Below are 22,135 nucleotides of genomic sequence, written 5' to 3' on the forward strand. Positions count from 1 at the left end.
GGAGTCTGAAAGAAAATAATACATACAAAATAGGTCATTAAATATAAAAATATGTTAGATACATAAAATGTCAAATACACAAATACTGAAATGTATTTGACATTTTATGTATCTAACATATTTTTATATTTAATGACCTATTTTGTATGTATAATTTTCTTTCAGACTTCTCCCCGGCGAAAAACATATCAGAATAGCCTGCGCCAAAAAAGCAGAGGTATTTTAACTATGTATTGTTAATATTAACAATACATAGTTAAAATACCTCTGCTTTTTTGGCGCAGGCTATTCTGACGAATCGCAGAAACCGGGGGGGCGTGACTTTTTTTGATCAAGCGTTCCCGATTCTGCCGGGCGTGTATCGTTGGAGTCTGAAATAAAACATTATTTGACCTTGTTTTAACATAGTCTATCAAAAGAGGTATAACTAATAAAAGACGTATAACTAATAACAAATGTATAATGGTCTCATACCGTATCCATAGAGCGCCGAATCGTGAAGCCTCAAGTTCCCTGCACAGTAATTTTCTGGAGGTGTTGATTCAGAGCAATGCACTTGGGCCACAGTTGTGCGTTGATTGTTGGGACATGGAATGTGTAGCGAGTGGGTTGAGGTTCCCAGGGGAGTTGTCGGGACGTTTAAATTCTCTGTTCGCGGTGTGCTGGAAAAAACGTTCGTGCAGAACGGGAGAATTGCATCCAAGTCACCCGTTGTGTCAGTTGTCCATAACAATGCCTTTATCCTTCTTCGCTGTATGTCGGCTGTAAATACAAAAAATAGCTTTTAAAATAGTACACACAATTTGTTTTTAAATTTCTAAATATTCTTGGGTATGTGATTATTTGGACTTACGTCGAAAATATGCTGATGGCGATTGGCTGCCGGGGTTTTGAGACTGAGAATCACGGTCTAACTCATTGTGTTCCAGATCCGTTAAACCTCTTAAAAGCTGCGTAAATGATGGGGACCCTAACAAACGTTAGATAATATTAACAGTTATACGATATATATACACTTTAACATTTATGTGCATTTGGCCTGAAATACACACATAACTCGTGTTTAATATTACAATAATATCACGAGAATATTCAAACAAAACTTAAAATATTTTTTTCACTTACTCACCTCCAGAAATATCCATTAGGAGGGCTTCCTAATGTTATCTGTCCTGGGACTGCTGCCTGGTGTCTTACGAAGTTGTTCAGAGTGCCCACTTTTCTTTTTTTCTGTATAAATATTCTTAGGTATGTGATTATTTGGACTTATGCCGAAAATGTATCGCTTCCCAATCACTTATGTCCAGTAGCCTTCAGAAATATCCATTAGGAGGGATTCACTTATTCACATCTCTTTTTTAATCTGTCCTGGCAGCTAAATATTCGGGGCTGTGGGTTTACGCTAAAGCTGTGCTAACATAGTGTTAATTAAAGTATATGCTCCACTAGACTCGCTCCTCGTTCTCTCCCTAACTAGCGAAAGTACGGAATGAGATTACAGGGCCGTGGTGGCATTTTTTCGGGAGTTATCATGTATGCAACACCCTGTATATTTGGTTTAGAGAACAAAGGCGGTGAATTCAAACAACAGGAGGGGATGTCGAGACATTCTGTCTACAACCGGGGTGGGGGGCACCAGGCGTTGATTAGAGATATCAATGTTTAACCCCGGGGGGTCGGCAGATATCTGGACATGCCGTATGCATGATAGTGCAAACAGTAGTTTCAAACGATTCTCTACAGATAGAATGGGGCTACATGCTTGGGCCCTGTTGAACACACCCCCCTTTGTTTTTGAAACGCACACACACTCCTGCTGCTCCGTCACACGCACACTCACGCACGCACCCTGATTTTCCGTGTCTTTTTTGTTCACGACAGAGCGGGGTGATGATACATTTTCCCATCATTAAAGGGTGAGATACAGTTTTTAAATTCCTTTTATTGAATTCCAAAATATTTAGTACAACCTTTTTTAAGACATGTTAGAATGAATTACCAAATTTGACTAATATTTAAACATGCATCACAAGTGTTTTATGTAAAAACCTTGGAGGCCTGCAGTTGTACATTATTACAAACTTTTTAACATACCATTGTAGGAAAGACAAGAAAATAATACATGTTTTTTACAGACATTACATTTCTCTGCGACATACCAGGCATGCTTTGCAAAATACATATGAACTGACAGTTTTAGTCGCATTTGCACTATCAAATTGTTCACATGCTAAAATTGTCACTCTGGAGTCAGGGGTATACGCCATTGAAGCGATTCTTAGGGCCATCAGATCACTTCGTCTGCAGACCAGTTCTTCCAACGCATATCCGGGTAGACTTGAAGCGCTCAGGGCCTGTTCAATTTGACACAGTGCGAGTCTTATCTTAAGCCATTCTCTCATCCTTAGCGCTGGAGAAAAACTCCCGGGTTCTGCCCGATAAAGGGGTTTGGGGCCGCTGGCTGTGAATATCTTAACCGTAGATTCCTCAGGTTGGAATATGTAAGACATATATATGTCCCTCACTCGTACCCAAAACTACTTTAAAACATTCTGGAGCCTCACGCGAAACATCCTCCAGGCTTTTGTCATTGGGTTCATGACATGAGCTGCATAGCACCCCGAGAATTGGCCTAGGAGACATATTTTTATGTTCAATATTCTGGGCTTTATTTAAAAAATCTTGTTTACTGTTCTGGGGTCACATGCCTTGTTCTGGACTTTTATTTATAATGCATCTGCCACAGCCAATACCCCGGACATTCCTGCTTCATTAGATAACAACCATAAGGGCAATAAAACTGGGGGTGTGGGGCCATACTCTTTCAAAAGTTCAAACACAGAACCCCCCCAGTTCAACCAGGTCCCTAGACATCAATCAGCATGACAACTTCAAAGGATGCAATATAGATATAAACTAACACACCCTCTAACACGTGACCACAGGAACAGGATGTCCTGGCCGGAGGCCCATATTTGGACATGTATACGTCATCATGGACACAGGGTCATAAATCAAAATTTTGACCCGTGCCGTCTACTTTATTCTCTCTTACACTACCTACATTACAGTGGAAATGTAATGCAACCCAACCTAACTTGTAGCATATAACCTGTAGCTCTCATGCTCACATCCAGACCTCAAGGCTTTGTAGCACTGCTGGGGTACCATATCCCCTTGAATCAAGGTGTGGCATTAATCAGTCGGTTAACTACCAGGGAGAAAAGAAACCCTGCAGCACTGCGGACATTCCAGCCTGGGAGTGGAGCTCACACAGTGCAGAGGAAATAAACAGAAAGCAATTTACTAAGCATCCATGGGACATGATTGACTCTCACTGTGGGGAGAAGTATTGTAAATGACACCAATTGCACATTTTATTGAGCGTAAAGATATTCCATGCTGTCCTCCGTGACTGGAAGGGAGGTAGCTAGACACACTGGCTAGCAAATACACAAGTACACACACATACCTCTCTCTCTCTCTGAAATTAAATTGAGCTTATAGGGGGACAGGGACAGACCATTGGGATGACACAGTGAAGCACATTTCCTCATTCTGTAAAGTGTAAATGCTTTGTGAGCAGCACTTAACTACCTCCCAATAACTGGGGAAATGGGATCACACCATGTCATCAAAAACATTGTCTCAGCTAGTTAAGATAAATTGCTCATGAAAGTGTTTGATTGATATTGAAAATATATTGATATTAATATATATATATATATTAATATATATATATTGATATTGAAAATATAGCCAAATGCACACACCAAGCATTTTTTTTATTATTTCAACTGAAAAGGGATGTCATGAAAAGAACAACATGGTTTCTTATCGCCAGGGATCAAACTCAATGTCACGAATCCCGCTGAAGATGGTGCCTCTTCCTGTTCGGGTGGCGCTCGGTGGTCGTCGTCACCGGCCTACTAGCTGCCACCGATCCCCTTTTCTGTTTCATTTAGTTGTGTCTGATTAGTTGCGCCTGTTTTGTGTTTAGGTTTTGATTGTGGGCTATTTAAACCCAGTAGGCCCGCCGGCTTTTGTGCGGGCTTGTTTTTCTGTTTATGGTGTGTGATTATTTTGTGTTATTTATTTTTCCGGTCGGTTTCGTCCTGTTGTTTGGACTGGGTCTTTACGCACGCTTGTGTGTGTGGCGTGACCGTCTCTCTGGGTTTTTTGAAAATAAAAATCCACATCTTGTGAACTACCCTGCTCTCTGCGCCTGACTTCTCAACCCACTACTCATAGAAGCCTTGACACTCAAGGAAAATTCATTATTAACTGGGCGACTCAGGTGCATAAAGCACAACATTCTTAGTAGACTGTCACCTGAGACCTGGCAAATAGATGTCAGCCATTTCAGGAAAGGCCTTGGTCTGAACTGTAGACTCTGACTGTCCCAAATCAAAATAATAATTTCAACGGACTATCCTCATCTTCACAATCTATCCCAAGCACTGAAGGGCTCAGCTAACAAGAAGTCTCAGGCTTGTATTATAACAATAGAGGTGCAACCTCCAAAACCTCATTAAACTGTAAAACCATACATTTCAAATCAAATGTTATTTGGCACGTGCTTCATAAACAACAAGTGTAGACTAACAATGAAATACTTACTTATGGGCCCTTCCCAACAATGTAAAGAGAAATATAGAAAAATAATAACACGAGGAATTACCTCATACCCTGCATATCACCTCGGTACTGGTACCCCTTGTATTACAGCCAAGTTATCGTTACTCATTGTGTATCTATTATATCTTTTGTGATCATGTGTTTTACTTCTATCTATTTTCTATCTATTTTCTTTCTCTCTGCACTGTTGGGAAAGGCCCATAAGTAAGCATTTCACTGTTATTCCACACCACAGGCTGCTGAGGGGAGGACGGCTCATAATAATGGCTAGAACGGATTGAATGGAATGACATCAAGCAAATGGAAACCATAGCTGTGTTCGAATACTCATACTACCCACACTAGCTGTACTATTTGTGACGTGAATTGAGTATATAATATGCTTATTGGTCATTGTATGGATATAGTTAGTATGCCAAAAGTTCACAGATGTCGTACTAAATTCGGCAAAATATGAAGTATACACGCAGAAGACACTATTTCCATACTTTAGGGCCCATAAAGCAATTTTTCAAGAAATGGCCGTGGCTTCACGTTGTTTTCAAATTTGAAGACAATGGAGGAAAATATGCAGCTGAGGTCCAACGATAGCGGATACAAATTCATTGCTTTAAATAATTATGACAAATGTTAACAAAATATTGAGCAATGTAATAAAGTCAATACTTTTCAAATAAGTTACCTTACACGTTATGTTATCTGACAATTTGTTAGCTACGCTGTCCTTACGAACCACATAGCATATCATTACAGCAGTATGTACCGGTATGTTAACTATCTACCTAGTATAAGTAGTTAGTTGTATAAGTAGTTAGTTGGCTACTTATACATCAAACTTGCCAGTATATTAGCTATAGGCTATCTAACTAACTACCCAACGTTTATTTATTTGATTATTCACATCATTCTTAGCTTAGTTAAATGGACATTCGGGTGCTTTCGTAAATTCGCTCTGGCTTATCTACTCTGATTTCAGAGCACTCTCTTCTGAGTGTACCAGAGCACAGAATAATGAATTTACAGCACTTAACACCGGTTGAATACGGCCGGTGTCAGTTAATTTCGGCAAAAAAGCATAATTAAATTCTTGGGTGCTTGACTGCCGTTGTAAGGTCAGGAATGCTCCAAATCAACCCTACTCCTCGGCCTGAGCGTCTGATGTGCGCTCCATGAGCGAAACACTCTGAATTTACAAACAGACAATCTGACAACGCTCTGAATTTACGAGTGAATTCTGGCACTCCAGAATGAATTTAAGAACACACCCGAAGTCGTAACTATGCTAACTAGCTAGCAAGAGGTAGTATAGCAACAGCATCAATTTCTGGTAGACCGGCGAAGAGTTAGTAGGCTCAACTGAAAGGATACTGTTCCGTTACAGAATAATAAAATGAACTAATAGTATGTAGTATATACTCATTCAGTATGTAGTATACAGTATGCTAGTATAGGTATTCGAACACAGCTCATGTGTTTGATGTATTTGATACCATTCCACTTCTGCCCCTCCAGCCATTATCAAGAGCCTGTCCTCCCCACATATGGTACCATCAACCTCCTGTGGTCCACACCTGTTGTTTCAATGCATGTGACAAATACAATTTTATTTGATCTGATTAGTGCAGCAGCCCAGAAACTCTGACTGGTACCATGGCAAATATGTAGCACAACTCCAACTCCAACTCACAAGGCAGGAAATATAGCTTGACCGCATCTTCACTAGAGGTTGTTCACCTACTAATCTAACTGCAACTCCCATCTATGTATTAAGAGACTCAGGGGGTACACTAATTTGCAGACCCAACTCAATTAAATTAATCAAAACAGGAACATTTTACATTTGGCTAGAAATTCAAAAGGAAATTATCTCAACAGAGAAAAATGTCCTGCTCCGTGCTACCTTTATCCCTCCACTAGAATCCCCATACTTCATTTTTTTTTCACCTTTACTTAACCAGGTAGGCAAGTTGCGACCTGGCAAAGCAGTTCGACACATACAACAACACATGGAGTAGAACAAACATACAGTCAATAATACAGTAGAAAAATAAGTCTATATAAAATGTGAGCAACGAAAGCCTTGGCCAAATCAATGAATACGGCTGCACAGTATTGTTTCTTATCGATGGCGGTTAAGATATCGTTTAGGACCTTGAGCGTGGCAGAGGTGCACCCATGACCAGCTCTGGAACCAGATTGCATAGCGGAGAAGGTATGGTGGTATTCGAAATGGTCGGTAATCTGTTTGTTGACTTGGCTTTCGAAGACCTTAGAAAGGCAGTGTAGGATAGATATAGGTCTGTAGCAGTTTGGGTCAGGAGTGTCCCCCCCCCCTTTGAAGAGGGGGATGATCGCAGCTCCTTTCCAATCTTTTGGAATCTCAGACGACACAAAAGAGAGGTTGAACAGGCTAGTAATAGGGGTTGCAACAATTCCGGCAGATAATTTTTAAAAGTAAGGGTCCAGATTGTCTAGCCCGGCTGATTTGGAGGGGTCCAGATTTTGCAGCTCTTTCAGAACATCAGCAGACTGGATTTGGGAGAAGGAGAAATGGGGAAGGCTTGGGCGAGTTGCTGTGGGGGGTGCAGTGCTGTTGACCAGGGTAGGGGTAGCCAGGTGGAAAGCATGGCCAACCATAGAAAAATGCTTATAGTGGATTTATCGGTGGTGACAGTATTTCCTATCCTCAGTGTAGTGGGCAGCTGGGAGGAGGTATTCTTATTCTCCATGGACTTTACAGTGTCCCAGAACTATTTTGAGTTTGTGTTGCAGGAAGCAAATTTCTGGTTGAAAAAGCTAGCCTGTGTATTTTGGTTTCTAGCTTCCCCGAAACGTTGCATATCACGGGGGCTGTTCGATGCTAATGCAGAACGCCATAGGATGTTTTTGTGTTGGTTAAGGGCAGTCAGGTCTGGAGAGAACAAAGGGCTATATCTGTTCCTGGTTCTAAAGTTCTTGAATGGGGCATGCTTATTTAAGATGGTGAGGAAGGGATTTAAAAAAAATAACCAGGCATCCTCTACTGACGGGATGAGGTCAATATCCTTCCAGGATACCCCGGCCAGGTAGATTAGAAAGGTCTGCTTGCTGAAGTGTTTCAGGGAGCGTTTGATAGTGATGAGTGGAGGTCGTTTGACCGCTGACCCATTACGGATGCAGGCAATGAGGCAGTGATTGCTGAGATCTTGGTTGGAAACAGCAGAGGTGTATTTAAAGGGCAAGTTGGTTAGGATGATATCTGAGGGTGCCCGTGTTTACGGCTTTGGGGTGGTGCCTGGTAGGTTCATTGATAATTTGTGTGAGATTGAGGGCATCAAGCTTAGATTGTAGGATGGCTGGGGTGTTAAGCATGTTCCAGTTTAGGTCGCCTAGCACCACGAGCTCTGAAGATAGATGGGGGGCAATCAGTTCACATATGGTGACCAGGGAACAGCTGGGGGCAGAGGGTGGTCTATAGCAGGCGGCAACGGTGAGACTTGTTTTTAGAGGGGTGAATTTTTAAAAGTAGAAGTTCAAATTGTTTGGGTACAGACCTGGATAGTAGGACAGAACGCTGCAGGCTATCTCTGCAGTAGATTGCAACACCGCCCGCTTTGGCCGTTCTATCTTGTCTGAAAATATTGTAGTTAGGGATGAAGATTTCAGAATTGTTGGTGGTCTTCCTAACCTCTTGGGGCTAGGGGGCAGAATTTTCACTTTTGGATAAATAGCGTGCCCAATTTCAAATTCCTGCTACTCATGCCAAGAATATGCATATTATTCATAGATTTGGATAGAAAACAATCTGAAGTTTCTAAAACCAGAGGACTAACCGTTTGAATCATGCCTGTGAGTATAACAGAACTTATGTAAGCAGGCAAAAACCAGAAGACTAGCCGTTCAGAATTTTTTTTTTTAGGTCTCTGTCTGTTCAGTGCCTCTCGTTGAAAAACTATATTTCTTAGAAACCGGTTTTCAGTTCCTACCGCTTCCACTGGATGTCACCAGTCTTTGGAATTTGGTTGAGGTTATTCCTTTGTGCAATGAAGAAGTAGGCCAACTAGGAACTGGGTAACACTGTTGAGAGTTGCGCAAGACGTGAAGAGTAGCGCTGGTTTGTTTTCATTCCTGTATTGAACACAGATAGACACGTCTACAATTTGATCGATTATTAACGTTTAAAAATCCCGACAGTTGTATTACAAAAGTAGTTTGAAATATTTTGGCAAAGTTTATAGGCAACTTTTAAAATATTTTGTAGTGACGTTGTGCATTTTGGAAGCTGTTTTTTTCTGGATCAAACACGTCAAATAAATTGGCATTTTGGATACACTGTAATATGGGACGGAATTAATCGAACAAAAGGATCAACTGTGATGTTTATGGGACATATTGGAGTGCCAACAAAAGAAGCTCGTCAAAGGTAATGCATGTTTTATATTTTATTTCTGCGTTTTGTGTAGCGCCTGCAGGGTTGATATGCTACCCCCTTTGTTTACTGCTGGTGCTATCATCAGATAATAGCTTCTTATGCTTTCGCCGAAAATCATTTTTTAAATCTGACATGTTGGCTGGATTCACAACGAGTGTCGCTTTAATTGAGTATCTTACATGTGTGATTTAATGAAAGTTTGATTTTATATAATTTTTTTGAATTTGCCGCGCTGCATTTTTCCTGTTTTTTTGCCCAAGTTGGACGCAACTGTCCCGCCTATCCGTAAGAAGGATTCAGACACGGCTAGAACATCCGGGTTGGCAGAGTGTGCTAAAGCAGTGAATAAAACAAACTTAGGGAGGAGGTTAACCATATAAAATTATCCTGGTATCGTCACTAGATCAATGTCCAACAACATACACTACTGTTCAAAAGTTTGAGGTCATTTAGAAATGTCCTTGTTTTTGAAAGAAATACACATTTTTTGTTAATTAAAATAACATCAAATTGATCAGAAATACAGTGTAGACATTGTTAAAACCTCTTCCCTCTACTCGGGACGCTTGCTTCCCAACTAGAGCTCTGGAAATGCAAATGTGCTACGCTAAATGCTAATAGTATTAGTTAAAACTCAAAAGTTCATTAAAATACACATGCAGGGTATCAAATTAAAGCTACACTCGTTGTGAATCCAGGCAACAAGTCCGATTTTTAAAATGCTTTTCGGCGACAGCATGAGAAGCTATTATCTGATAGCATGCACCAATACACTACAACACAAAAGCACAGCAGGGGACGTAAACAAAATAATTAGCATTTCGGCGTTACACAAACCGCACAATAAAATAGAAAACAGTCATTACCTTTCACCATCTTCTTTGTTGGCACTCCTAGATGTCCCATAAACACTATTGGGTCTTTATTTCGATTAAATCGGGCCATATAAAGCCAAGATATCGTTATATGTAGACTGTGTGATAAACGAAAAACAGCGATTTCACAACGTAACGTCATTTTTTAAATTCAAAAAGTAGACGATAAACTTTCACAAAACACTTCAAAATACGTTTGTAATGCTACTTTAGGTATTAGTAAACGTTAATAAGCGATAAAAATCATCATGAGGCGATGTAAAAATCATTAGCTGTCGTCTTGGAAAAAATTTCACGAGAGAGCTCTTCCAAATGATCTGGGCGGAGACTGGAGGTAAGTGGTTCCCCTGTTTCGGTTCAACCAAGAATCAAAGATGATTCAATTCACAAGACTCTAGACAACATGGGGATGCTGTGGGAGTTGAATGCTCGGTCTTATCTAATTCGGCTCACTGTGAACAATTGCTGGAAGTGGCGCAAGGATATTTATTTCCATTTTCTGTGATCAGGTTTTCCTGCGCTTTCCGATGTAACGCACGTTATGTTATAGCCACAGTCGTGATTTAACCAGTTTTAAAAACGTCAGAGTGTTTCCTATCCACACATTCTAACCATATGAACGTACTATATTCCTGGCATGAGTAGCAGGGCGCTGAAATGTTGCGCGATTTTTAACAAAATGTTTAAAAAAGTAGAGGGTAGGAGCAACAAGTTAATGTTGTACATGACTATTGTAGCTGGAAATGGCTGATATTCAATTTTATTTTATTTTACCTTTATTTAACTAGGCAAATCAGTTAATTATAAGAACAAATTCTTATTTTCAATGATGGCCTAGGAACAGTGGGTTAACTGCCTGTTCAGGGGTGGAACGACAGATTTGTACCTTGTCAGCTCGGGGGTTTGAACTTGCAACCTTCCGGGAATATCCAATGGAATATCTACATAGGCATTCAGAGACCCATTATCAGCAACCATCACTCCTATGTTCCAATGGCACGTTGTGCTAGCTAATCCAAGTTTATCATTTTAAAAGGCTAAATGATCATTAGAAAACAACTATTTTGCAATTGTTAGCACAGCTGAAAACTGTTGTCCTGATTTTAAAGAATAAATAAAACTGACCTTTTTTAGACTAGTTGAGTATCTGGAGCATCAGCATTTGTGGGTTCGATTACAGGCTCAAAATGGCCAGAAATAATGACCTTTCTTCTGAAACTCGTCAGTCTATTCTTGTTCTGAGAAATTAAGGCTATTCCATGCGAGAAATTGCCAAGAAACTGAAGATCTCGTACAATGCTGTGTACTACTCCCTTCACAGAACAGCGTAAACTGGCTCTAACCAGAATAGAAAGAGGAGTGGGAGGCCCCGGTGCACAACTGAGCAAGAGGACAAGTACATTTACATTTTTTTAACTAGGCAAGTCCGTTATGAACAAATTCTTTTTTCCGATGACTGCCTAGGAACAGGGGCAGAACGACAGAGTTTTACTTTGTTAGCTCAGGGATTCGATCTAAGTACATTAGAGTATCTAGTTTGAGAAACAGACGCCTCACAAGTTCTCAACTGGCAGCTCATTAAATAGTACCCGCAAAACACCAGTCTCAACGTCAACAGTGAAGAGACGACTCCGGGATGCTGGCCTTCTAGGCAGAGTTTCTCTGTCCAGTGACTTTGTTTTTTGCCCATCTTAATATTAATTTTTAATGGCCAGTCTGAGACATGGCTTTTTCTTTGCAACTCTGCCAAAAAGGCCAGCATCCCGGAGTCGCCTCTTCACTGTTGATGTTGAGCCCCTCTCCATTCACATGGACATTAGAGCACTGGACGGGCGCTCTATAGTCCGGGTCACCCACAATACCAACCCCCATAAACCTACGTGTGTCAGGAAACCGCAGTGACGGGTCTGCTGGTGCTATCATGGGCTGGAGCCCGTTCTGCCACGCCCATTGCCTGAAGTCAACACAGCCTGCCCCGGGACGTCTTCCTGGCGATTCTGAAGTTGCCCCGGACCTCTCTGCAATTCCCACGGAGGACCAGGACCTTTGGGAGGTGTTCAGTAAGGCCCGGGCCAGTTCGCTTCTGCTGCACTGACCATATGACTGCGGGATGACCTTCTCCCAGACACCACTCCTCCCCGGGGACGACTGTACTCTCTGTCGGGTCCGGAGACCAAGGCTATGGACACCTACATTGAGAACTCTCTAGCTGCAGGTTTCATCTGTTCTTCTGCTTCCGTCTACCTCGATGTCATCCTCGATGGCATCCTTGAGAAGTTCGAAATCCATCGCTCCACCATCCCCTTTCTGGGTTCCATCATCGCTGAAGGGAGTGTACAGATGGATTCCAGAAAGGTGAGAGCGGTGGTGGATTGGCCCAAACCTACATCCAGGGAGCAGTTGCAACTTTTCCTGGGATTTGCCAACTTTTATCGCCGCTTTATCCAGGGTTACAGCACCCTGGCTTCCCCCGTCTGCACTCACCTCACCCAAGGTTCCGTTCACGTGGTCCCCAGCTGTTGACCGGGTGTTCCGGGATCTCAAACACTGCTTCACCACAGCTCCCATCTTAGTTCATTCTTGTTCAACTTCTCCCTCTCATACCGGCCGGGATCCAATATTAAGCCGGATGCGCTGTAGCCCCACGGCTTCAACACCGGAATCTGTGACAATCCTTCCCACTTCATGCCTGGAGACGGCACTCAGCTGGGGAATAGGGAAGGAGGTTTGTGAGGCGCAGCGATCCAAGCCGAACCCCGGGTCGGGCCCAGATAACCGGATGTTTGTTCCTGACACGGACTTCTTCTCAGTCCTGGAGTGGGCCTAATCCTCCAGACTTATCTGCCACCCATACTCCCGGTGGACCATTCTGCCTACCCTGACCCTGAACCTGCCTGCCATTCTGTACCTTGCCACACCCACTGGATTATTGATCCTTGCCTGCTCTGACCCAGAGACTGCCTGCCGTTCTGGACCTTCTGGATTACTGACCTCTGCCTGCCCTTGACCTTTTGTTTTGCCTGCCCCTGTACTAGTAATAAACTTTTGTTACTTCGACACTGTCTGCATCTGGGTCTTACTTGAATATATCAACAAACTGTCAAGGGCACTAGAACATTCTGCAGCACCCGGCCTCACCCTACTAGAATCTGAAGTCAAATGTCTACTGTTTTCTGATGATCTGGTACTTCTGTCCCCAACCAAATAGGACCCACAGCAGCACCTAGATCTTCTGCACAGATTCTGTCAGACCAGGACCCTGACAGTAAATCTTAGTAAGACAAAAATAATGGTGTTCCAAAAAAGGTCCAGTTGCCAGGACCACGAATATGTGTGCCCTAGAGCACACAAAAAACTATACATACATCGATCTAAACATCAGCGCCACAGGTAACTTCCACAAAGCTGTGAACGATTTGAGAGAAAATTCGACATATCAATTAGCATCTGGCTAAAAATACTTCAATCAGTTATAGAACCCATTGCCCTTTATGGTTGTGAGGTTTGGGGTCCGCTCACCAACCAAGAATTCACAAAATGGGACATACACCAAATTGAGACTCAGCATGCAGAATTCTGCAAAAACATCCTCTGTGTAGAGCGTAAAACATTAAATAATGGATGCAGAGCAGAATTAGGCCGATACCAGCTAAATATCAAAATACAGAAAATAGTCATTAAATTCTACAACCACCTAAAAGGACGTGAACCTTCCATACATAACAAAGCCAGCACCTACAGAGGGATGAACCTGGAGAAGAGTCCCCTAAGCAAGCTGGTCCTTGGGCTCTGTTCACAAACACAAACAGACCCCCCACACAGCAATACAATTAGACCCAAGCAAATCATGAGACAACTAAAATATAATTACTTGACACATAGGAAAGAATCAACAAAAAAAACGAGCTAACTAGAATGCTATTTGGCCCCAAACAGAGAGTACACAGTGGCAGAATACCTGAACACTGTGACTGATCCAAACTTAAAGAAAGCTTTGACTACGTACAGACTCAGTGAGCATAGCCTTGCTATAGTTAAAGGTTAAAAAAATAACAAAATATTGAGAAAGGCAAAGTACACGTAGGCTCTCAAGAGGTGGAAACTGACACTTTATATTTTTGACTTTTGACTGACTTTTACCTAAAAAAAAGAATGTACTTTTTACTCCATACATTTTCCCTGACACCCAAAAGTACTTACATTTTGAATGTTTAACAGGACAGGAAAAGTGTAAATTCATTTGTAAATTATGTCTGAGTGCCTCTGGCTAACCATCAATTTAAAAAACAAGAAAATGGTGCTGTGGTTTGCTTAATATAAGGAATATTAAATTATTTATACTTTAACTTTAGATACTTAAGTATATTTTAGCAATTACCTTTACTTTCGATACTTAAGTAAATTTAAAACCAAATACTTTTAGACTTTTACTCAAGTAGTATTTTACTGGGTGACTTTCACTTTTCCTTGTGTCATTTTATATGAAGGTATCTTTACTTTTACTCAAGTATTACAATTGGGTACTTTTTCCAACACTGGAAACTGAGCTGCACTTCCTGCCAAATGTATGACCATATTAGACGTGCGTCCTTGTCCCGGACCTGCTGTTTTTCGACTCTCTCTCTCTCTACCTGTTGTCTCTGAATGCTCGGCTATGAAAAGCCAACTGACATTTACTCATGAGGTGCTGAACTGTTGCACCCTCTACAACCACTGTGATTATTATTAATTGACCCTGCTGGTCATCTATGAACGTTTGAACATCTTGGCCAAGTACTGTTAGAATATCCACCTGGCACAGCCAGAAGAGGACTGGCCACACCTCAGAGCCTGGTTCCTCTCTAGGTTTCAGCCTTTCTAGGGAGTTTTTCCTAGCCACCGTCCTTCTACATCTGCATTGCTTGCTGTTTGGGGTTTTAGTCTGGGTTTCTGCATAGAACTTTGATGATGTAAAAAGGGCTTTATAAATACATTTGATTGATATTTGCCTCAGGTTACACAGACCCACAAAGAATTTGAAAACAAACCCAATTTTGAAAAACTCCCATATCTAGTGGGTGAAATACCACAGTGTGCCATCAGAGCAGCAACATTTGTGACAAGTTGCCACAAGAAAAAGGCAACCAGTGAAGAACAAACACCATTGTAAATACAACCCAAATGTACATTTATTTATTTTGCCTTTTGTACGTTAACTACTTGCACATAATGACATTTGAAATGTCTTGATTCTATTGGAACTTTTGTGAGTGTAATCTTTACATTTATTTTTGATTGTTTATTTAACTTTTGTTTTATCTACTTCACTTGCTTTGGCATGTTTCCCATGCCAATAAACCCTTAAATTGAAATTGAATTGAGAGAGAACTAGTCATGGGAAGGAAACGTCCTATCACTGTCAAATGTGTTAATTTTCAGCAAACTTAACATGTGTAAATATTTGTATCAACATAACAACTTTCAACAACTGAAACATAAACTGAACAAGTTCCACAGACATGTGAATAACAGAAATGGAATAATTTTGTCCCTGGACAAAGGGGGTCAAAATCAAAAGTAACAGTCAGTATCTTGTGTGGACACCAGCTACATTAAGTACTGCAGTGCATCTCCTCATGGACTGCACCAGATTTGTGTTACCCCACTCTTCCACCAAGGCACTTGCAAGTTCCTGGACATTTCTGGGGGGAATGGCCCTAGCCCTCACCAACCGATCCAACAGGTCCCAGATGTGCTCAATGGGATTGAGATCCGGGCTCTTTGCTGGCCATGGCAGAACACTGACATTCCTGTCTTGCATGAAATCACACACAGAGAATGAGCTGTATGGCTGGTGGCATTGTCATACTGAAGGATCATGTCAGGGTGAGCCTGCAGGAAGGGTACCACATGAGGGAGGAGGATATCTTCCCTGTAACGCAAAGCGTTGAGATTGCCTGCAATGACAACAAGCTCAGTCCGATGATGCTGTGACACACCGCCCCAGACCATAACGACCCTCCAGCTCCAAATCGACCCCGCTCCAGTGTACAGGCCTCGGTGTAACGCTAATTCCTTCGACGATAAACGCAAATTCGACCATCACCCATGGTGAGACAAAACCGCAACTCGTCAGTGAAGAGCACTTTTTGCCAGTCCTGTCTGGTAAAGCGACGGTGGGTTTGTGCCGTCACTGTGAGGACAATCAGCTGTCCGTCCTGTCTCCCTGTAGCGCTGTCTTAGGCTTCTCACAATACGAACATTGCAATTTATTGCCCTGGCCACATCTGCAGTCCTCATGCCTCCTTGCAGCATGCCTAAGGCACATTCACACAGATGAGCAGGGACCCTGGGCATCTTTCTTTTGGTGTTTTTAAGAGTCAGTAGAAAGGCCTTTTTTAGTGTTTTCATAACTGTGACCTTAATTGCCTACCTTCTGTAAGCTGTTAGTGTCTTAACGACGTTCCACAGGTGCATGTTCATTAAGTGTTTATGGTTCACTGAACAAGCATGGGAAAGTGTTTAAACCCTTTAGAATGAAGATCTGTGAAGTTATTTGGATTTTTACAATTTATCTTTGAAAGGCAGGGTCCTGAAAAAGGGACGTTTCTTTTTTGTTGTTGAGTTTAGCTGTCTTCAATCAAGTGTATACACCCTGCCATACCCCTCAATAAATTGAAAGAAGTAGGCTAGTATAGGGTTTTGAACAACTGCCATAGCCTACATGCCTATTTGGTGTATCTTTTCAGGCCTGTATTATTTCAAGCAAATGGGCTGGGTCAACACGTCTCCCCTCCTATGTTGTCACGTAGCAGGAGGTCCAGTCGTTACTAGGGGCGTGGAATCAATGTGTAAAAAGGGGGCCTCGCAGTTGCATACATTGTGCGATGCGAAAGGTTGGCGAGCTATTAACGTTGTCAATTTAATGCTGAGAATATTCACCTGGACATTCAATCAACATTACGTTGAAGACTCATCGCCTCTGAAAGGCGTATGAGACACTCGCTCCGGTAACCTGCAGAAAGCTCCCACCACATCGGATGAGACCGCCTGCATATAGCCGCTAGTCATTAGGCGGCAACAGGGCTATATAAGACGTAGGCGAGGGATGCAAGGTTGGTGATATTCCGTTTTCTCGTTTATGACTTATTAGCTACAGCTCAGACCCATGGAGCGAAAATAAGCACATATGTAGACCGATAGATAAAAACAAACTGCACTCATCGTAGTTTCAGTCGGACGGAGCTAGCGTCATCAGTCGGCTAGTAGGCGTCAGCCAGCTTCCAGTCATTTCTAGATGGGATTCCGCTTTTGTCAAATATATTTTTCTTTCATTTTAGATAAACCTTGCCTAACTTTAATCTAATTATCCTAACCTACTGCGTTGTGCGTAAATTATCCTGCTACGAGAATGTAACGTTACAAGTCAACTTTGACAAGCTGGATCCTAGACAAACCCCAGCTTCTTCGCCTGCTCTAAATGTACATAAGCAGCTACAGACAAGCTACCACGAATCTTTCCGGATTATTGGAGTGGGAGCTAGTTATAAGCTTTTTTTTTTTACGGGTAGCTGGATAAAGTTGTCACTTCATTAACTCCCTCGCTGACGCGAATCCCGACATTACATTGATGTGCACCTGCTAAATCACAACTATAGCTAAATTCTGACGTTTACGTTCATTAGCTAAACAGCTCGCAAACTGGCTACACCTATTCAGCTAGTTTCTTTTAGTGTTAACCATTTGTTTTACATTTCTCAACTTTTGTTGCTTATGACAGGAAGCAGAGACCAAGCTGGTTTAGCTAGTTAACGTTATATACCATGTGTGTTGCGAAATGCAAGGCCATGTCAATGCTTTCATCCACGCCTTTTAAAATATTTTAACTCTTTGCTTTCGTCTAGATTGGATGTGCAGACTGACATCGTTCCTGTGATACCCCCATGCTGGAGAATTGCGTAACCGAGCGGGTGCTGCAGGTCTTCCGTCCCCACTCCGCCTTAGTGTCCGGAACAACCATATGGCTGTCATCATCTAGAAACGTCAGTGACTCTAAAGTGAAATTGCCATGGAATCGGGTACCGAGCACGATGGATTTAAATATCCATCTGTTCCCAATTCACAATGTGATCTCAACATAAATATTTATGAGACCATCAGCGACAGAAACGTCAATAATATGGGCACTTCGACAGTCGTGAGAGGTGGGAGCGACCCAAGTTCGTATCCTCCATCGAATTATCAGCTGATCGTACGTCAAAGATTCATCAGGAGAAGTTTGTGGTTCTCGGACTCGGATGAACAGGCTTTTGAGGTGCCAGAATGTGACAACAGCAGTAAAATCGTCAACATAAACCTGCGCACGATAGTTGACAGAACACGGGGGGCTTGGTCGGGGCCACAGGAGGGCTCCAGCACCGAGAGTCAAGGGGGGCAGAAAGACAGCGCCACAGAGAGTGCCAGTGCTGATGAGAAGGAGAAAGCTGGGGATGCATTGAACGTTGCATCCACCGATGGCAGTAAAAATGCTATCAGAACTGCCAGCGACGAGAACGAGGAAGAGGCCGAAATGAAAGCTGTTTCCACATCCCCTGGGGGACGGTTTCTCAAGTTTGATATTGAGCTCGGGAGAGGGTCCTTCAAGACTGTCTATAAAGGTCTGGATACCGACACGTGGGTGGAAGTTGCCTGGTGTGAACTTCAGGTAAGATGCAGCACCTTTTTTGATCAGAAAGTATTCAGCAGTTTGTTGTGGATAAGAAGGCTTATTTGACTTGCTCAACCTTTTTTATGGTGATGTAAAGTTTAATTTAAACAACTGTAAAATGGGGAAACAATTATGCATTTTCCTATCAAGACAAGTCTGATATTTTCCCTAAAGGCCTATTATGAATTATTAATGACTATCATTCAAATATGAATAGGAATATTAAGTATCAACAAGCCTCGAGGCTTTGTCAGCTGATACCTTCATACCAGCTATCTCTTGGTATGTGTGATGCATGATGGCGCTCACAGGAAGTCCTCTCTCTTATGCAGTCAGCAAGCGTTCACACTTCATGACAGCATAATGGTGATGTCTATTGGGAGCTGTCAATCAGCTAGACTTACTATAGGGAATCCACTAAGTTATACATGGGTTTCCATGCTAATTTAAATGGTTTAGAGGCCTATAGCATTGACACGCTACTAATAATACAATGCATTTGGAGAGTATTCAAAACCCTTGACTTTTTCCTAATCCCCCCCCCCATAAAATAAGAAATATCACATTTGCGTACAGTACCAGTCGAAAGTTTGGACACCTACTCATTCCAGGGTTTTTCTTAATTTCTTTACTATTTTCTACACTGTAGAATAATAGTGAAGACATCGACACTATGCAATAACACATATGGAATAATGTAGTAACCAAAAAAGTGTTAAACAAATCAAAATATATTTGAGATTCTTCAAAGTTGCCACCCTTTGCCTTGCTGACAGCTTTGTTGATGTACCTTTGGCAGCGATTAGAGCCTCGTGTCTTCTCCTGGGTATGACTCTACAATCTTGGCACACCTGTATTTTAGGAGTTCCTCCAATTGTTCTCTGCAGATGCTCTCAAGCTCTGTCAGGTTGGATGGGGAGTGTCACTGCACAGCTATTTTCAGGCCTCTCCAGAGATGTTCAAATCTGGGCTCTGGCAGGGCCACTCAAGGACAACAGGACTTGTCCCGAAGCCACTTCTGTGTCTTGGCTGTGTGCTTAGGGTCATTGTCCTGTTGGAAGATCCTGAGAGCTCTGGAGCAGGTTTTCATCAGGGATCTCTGTGTTTTTCTCCGTTCATCTTTCCCTCGATCCTGGTCTCCCAGTCCCTGCTGCTGAAAAATATCTCCACAACATGATGCTGCCACCACCATGCTTTGCCGTAGGGATGCTGCCAGGTTTCCTCAGGCCAAAGAGTTCATTATTGGTTTCATCAGACCAGAGAATCTTGTTTCTCAAGGTCTGAGTCCTTTAGGGGCCTTTTGTCTGGCCACAACCATAAAGCCCTGATTGGTGGAGTGCTGCAGAGAGGGTTGTCCTGGAAAGTTCTCCCATCTTCAGAGGAACTCTGTCAGATTCTTGGTCACCTCCCTGACCCTTCTCCCTCAATTGCTCAATTTGGCCGGGCGGCCAGCTCTAGAAAGAGTCTTGGTGGATCCAAACTTCTTCCATTTAAGAATGATGGAGGTCACTGTGTTCTTGGGGACCTTCAATGCTGCAGAAATGTTTTGGTACCCTTCCCCAGATCTGTGCCTCGGCACAGTCCTGTCTCGGATCTCTATGGACAATTCCTTCGACCTCATGGCTTGGTTTTTGCTCTGACGTGCACTTATAAAGACACCTGTCTTTATATAGACAGGTGTGTGTGCCTTTCCAAATCATGTCCAATCAATTGAATTTACCACAGGTGGACTCCAAGTTGTAGAAGCATCAAGGATGACCAATGGAAACAGGATACACTTAAGCTCAATTTCATGTCTCTTATCAAAGGGTCTGAATACTTAAGTAAATAAGCTATTTCTGTATTTTTAATACATTTGCAAAAATCTCAACTTGTTTTCGCTTTGTCTTTATGGGGTATTGTGTGTAGATTGAGGAGAACCAATTTATTTAATCAATTTTAGAATAAGGCTGTAATTTAACAAAATGTGGAAAAAGTCAAGGGGTCTGAATACTTTCTGAATGCACTGTAGGTCAGCAATTTTGAGTTACCAAACTCTTAATCCTGTTTTGTTTCCATAAGAACCTACCTGTTGTAAGTGTTAACAGCCACTGGAAAAATAAAATTTTTGACCACATATTGGGTATTAAGTAATTATTTCCAACCTCCAAAGTCTACAGCGCAGGATTATCATTCCCTCTCTCTCCCTGGAAGTTTAGGCTTAAATGAACGACAGCCAATAAGCATGACTGGGCTCCTCATGGACCTAGTGTCATTAGTGCAGACACAAACAAAATAATCCATATGACAATACATAGGTAATCAAGCACACAGGCACATATTATGTGATGACTATGTCATATAGCATTAACAAATATTAATTCCCTGACCTTTTCAAAATATTGGGCTATAGCAGTCAAACAGTATAGTTTAGGGCAGGGTGTCTGTTTTGACCCAGCAGTAAGCCGGTGGGTCGTGAGAAGTAAACGCCCCCACTGTGCAACAGTAGGGCTGCTGACAGGAAGCAGCTGATGCGGTGTGGTGGCCCTGTGGCCTCGCTAAAGCTCTGTCAGCTGAGGGTGCTGCGGCTGCCTGTTAGGTCACTGTGTGTGAGAGCGCGAGAGGATGAAATGATGTTGCTTGCATACCTCACAAGTGGTAGGTAGCCTAGCGGTTAGAGCGTTGGGCCAGTAAGCGATAGGTCACTGGTTGGAATACCTGAGCCAACAAGGTTAAAAATCTCTTTGCCCTTGCACTTAACCCTCATTTGCTCCTGGGTTGCTATACTACAATTGCAGGCTGACCCTATAAAACACATTTGACTGGACCTATCTGTGACCATAACATTTTATTTTTCATGAAAAGTTATCCTGGCAGTGAGTCATGAGCGGAGGTGTATGTGCATGTCTCTCTCCTATTCAGAGAGGGTATGTTCAACTGATGTCATGATGACATGCTTGGAGCAGAGAGACCGATTCATCTTTTCACAGTGATGAGGATGTCATGTACATGATAATGGAATAGAGGAAATCCAATCTCTCTTCCAGCAAGTATGACCCACAGGATGAGGAGAGGATGTGGAATTGAATCATTCATTCTATTGCCTACTTCCCCCATAGACATGTACAAACACTCCCTCTATAGTGGACAGTGTTATTGAAGCAAACAAATCAATCACCATTCAAAAGGTCATTTTCTGATGACCATTTTCGCCCCCCCATTGCTCTCTATTGAAGGCCTATTGGACTGTAGATTTAACAGCATAAAAAAAGACAATGTATGCACTCACTACTGTAAGTTGCTCTGGATATGAGTGTCTGCTAAATGACTAAAGTGTAAAACAGATTGTTCCTCACAATTGGCATGGTTAACAAATTCTACATTGATCAATGATTTTCACCAAAGTGCTGATTCTGCCTGGTTCTTCTCTAGCCCCATCGGTTGAGTCACATATTGGTGCTTTTAGTAATTGATTAGAAATGGTCAAATGTTTACTGTTATTGACCAACCCGATTAGTGGTCTACAAGTAAGTGGTCAGGTGTAAC

At 42.2% G+C, this 22,135-nt stretch overlaps 1 protein-coding gene across 1 annotated transcript in view; it reads left to right on the forward strand.

The window, feature by feature from the left end:
• The first annotated feature begins 16,764 nt into the window (after positions 1-16,764).
• LOC115117932 (serine/threonine-protein kinase WNK2-like) overlaps positions 16,765-22,135 on the forward strand; it is a 131,570-nt gene continuing 126,199 nt past the window's right edge. Inside the window, 2 exon segments of the mRNA XM_065020562.1 lie at positions 16,765-17,018; positions 17,808-18,607. Of these exon segments, the coding sequence (XP_064876634.1) occupies positions 17,972-18,607 (636 nt within the window). The 5' untranslated portion in view covers positions 16,765-17,018; positions 17,808-17,971.

The sequence above is a fragment of the Oncorhynchus nerka genome, linkage group LG7 (assembly GCF_034236695.1).
Source record: "Oncorhynchus nerka isolate Pitt River linkage group LG7, Oner_Uvic_2.0, whole genome shotgun sequence".
NCBI classification, from domain to species: Eukaryota; Metazoa; Chordata; class Actinopteri; order Salmoniformes; family Salmonidae; genus Oncorhynchus; species Oncorhynchus nerka.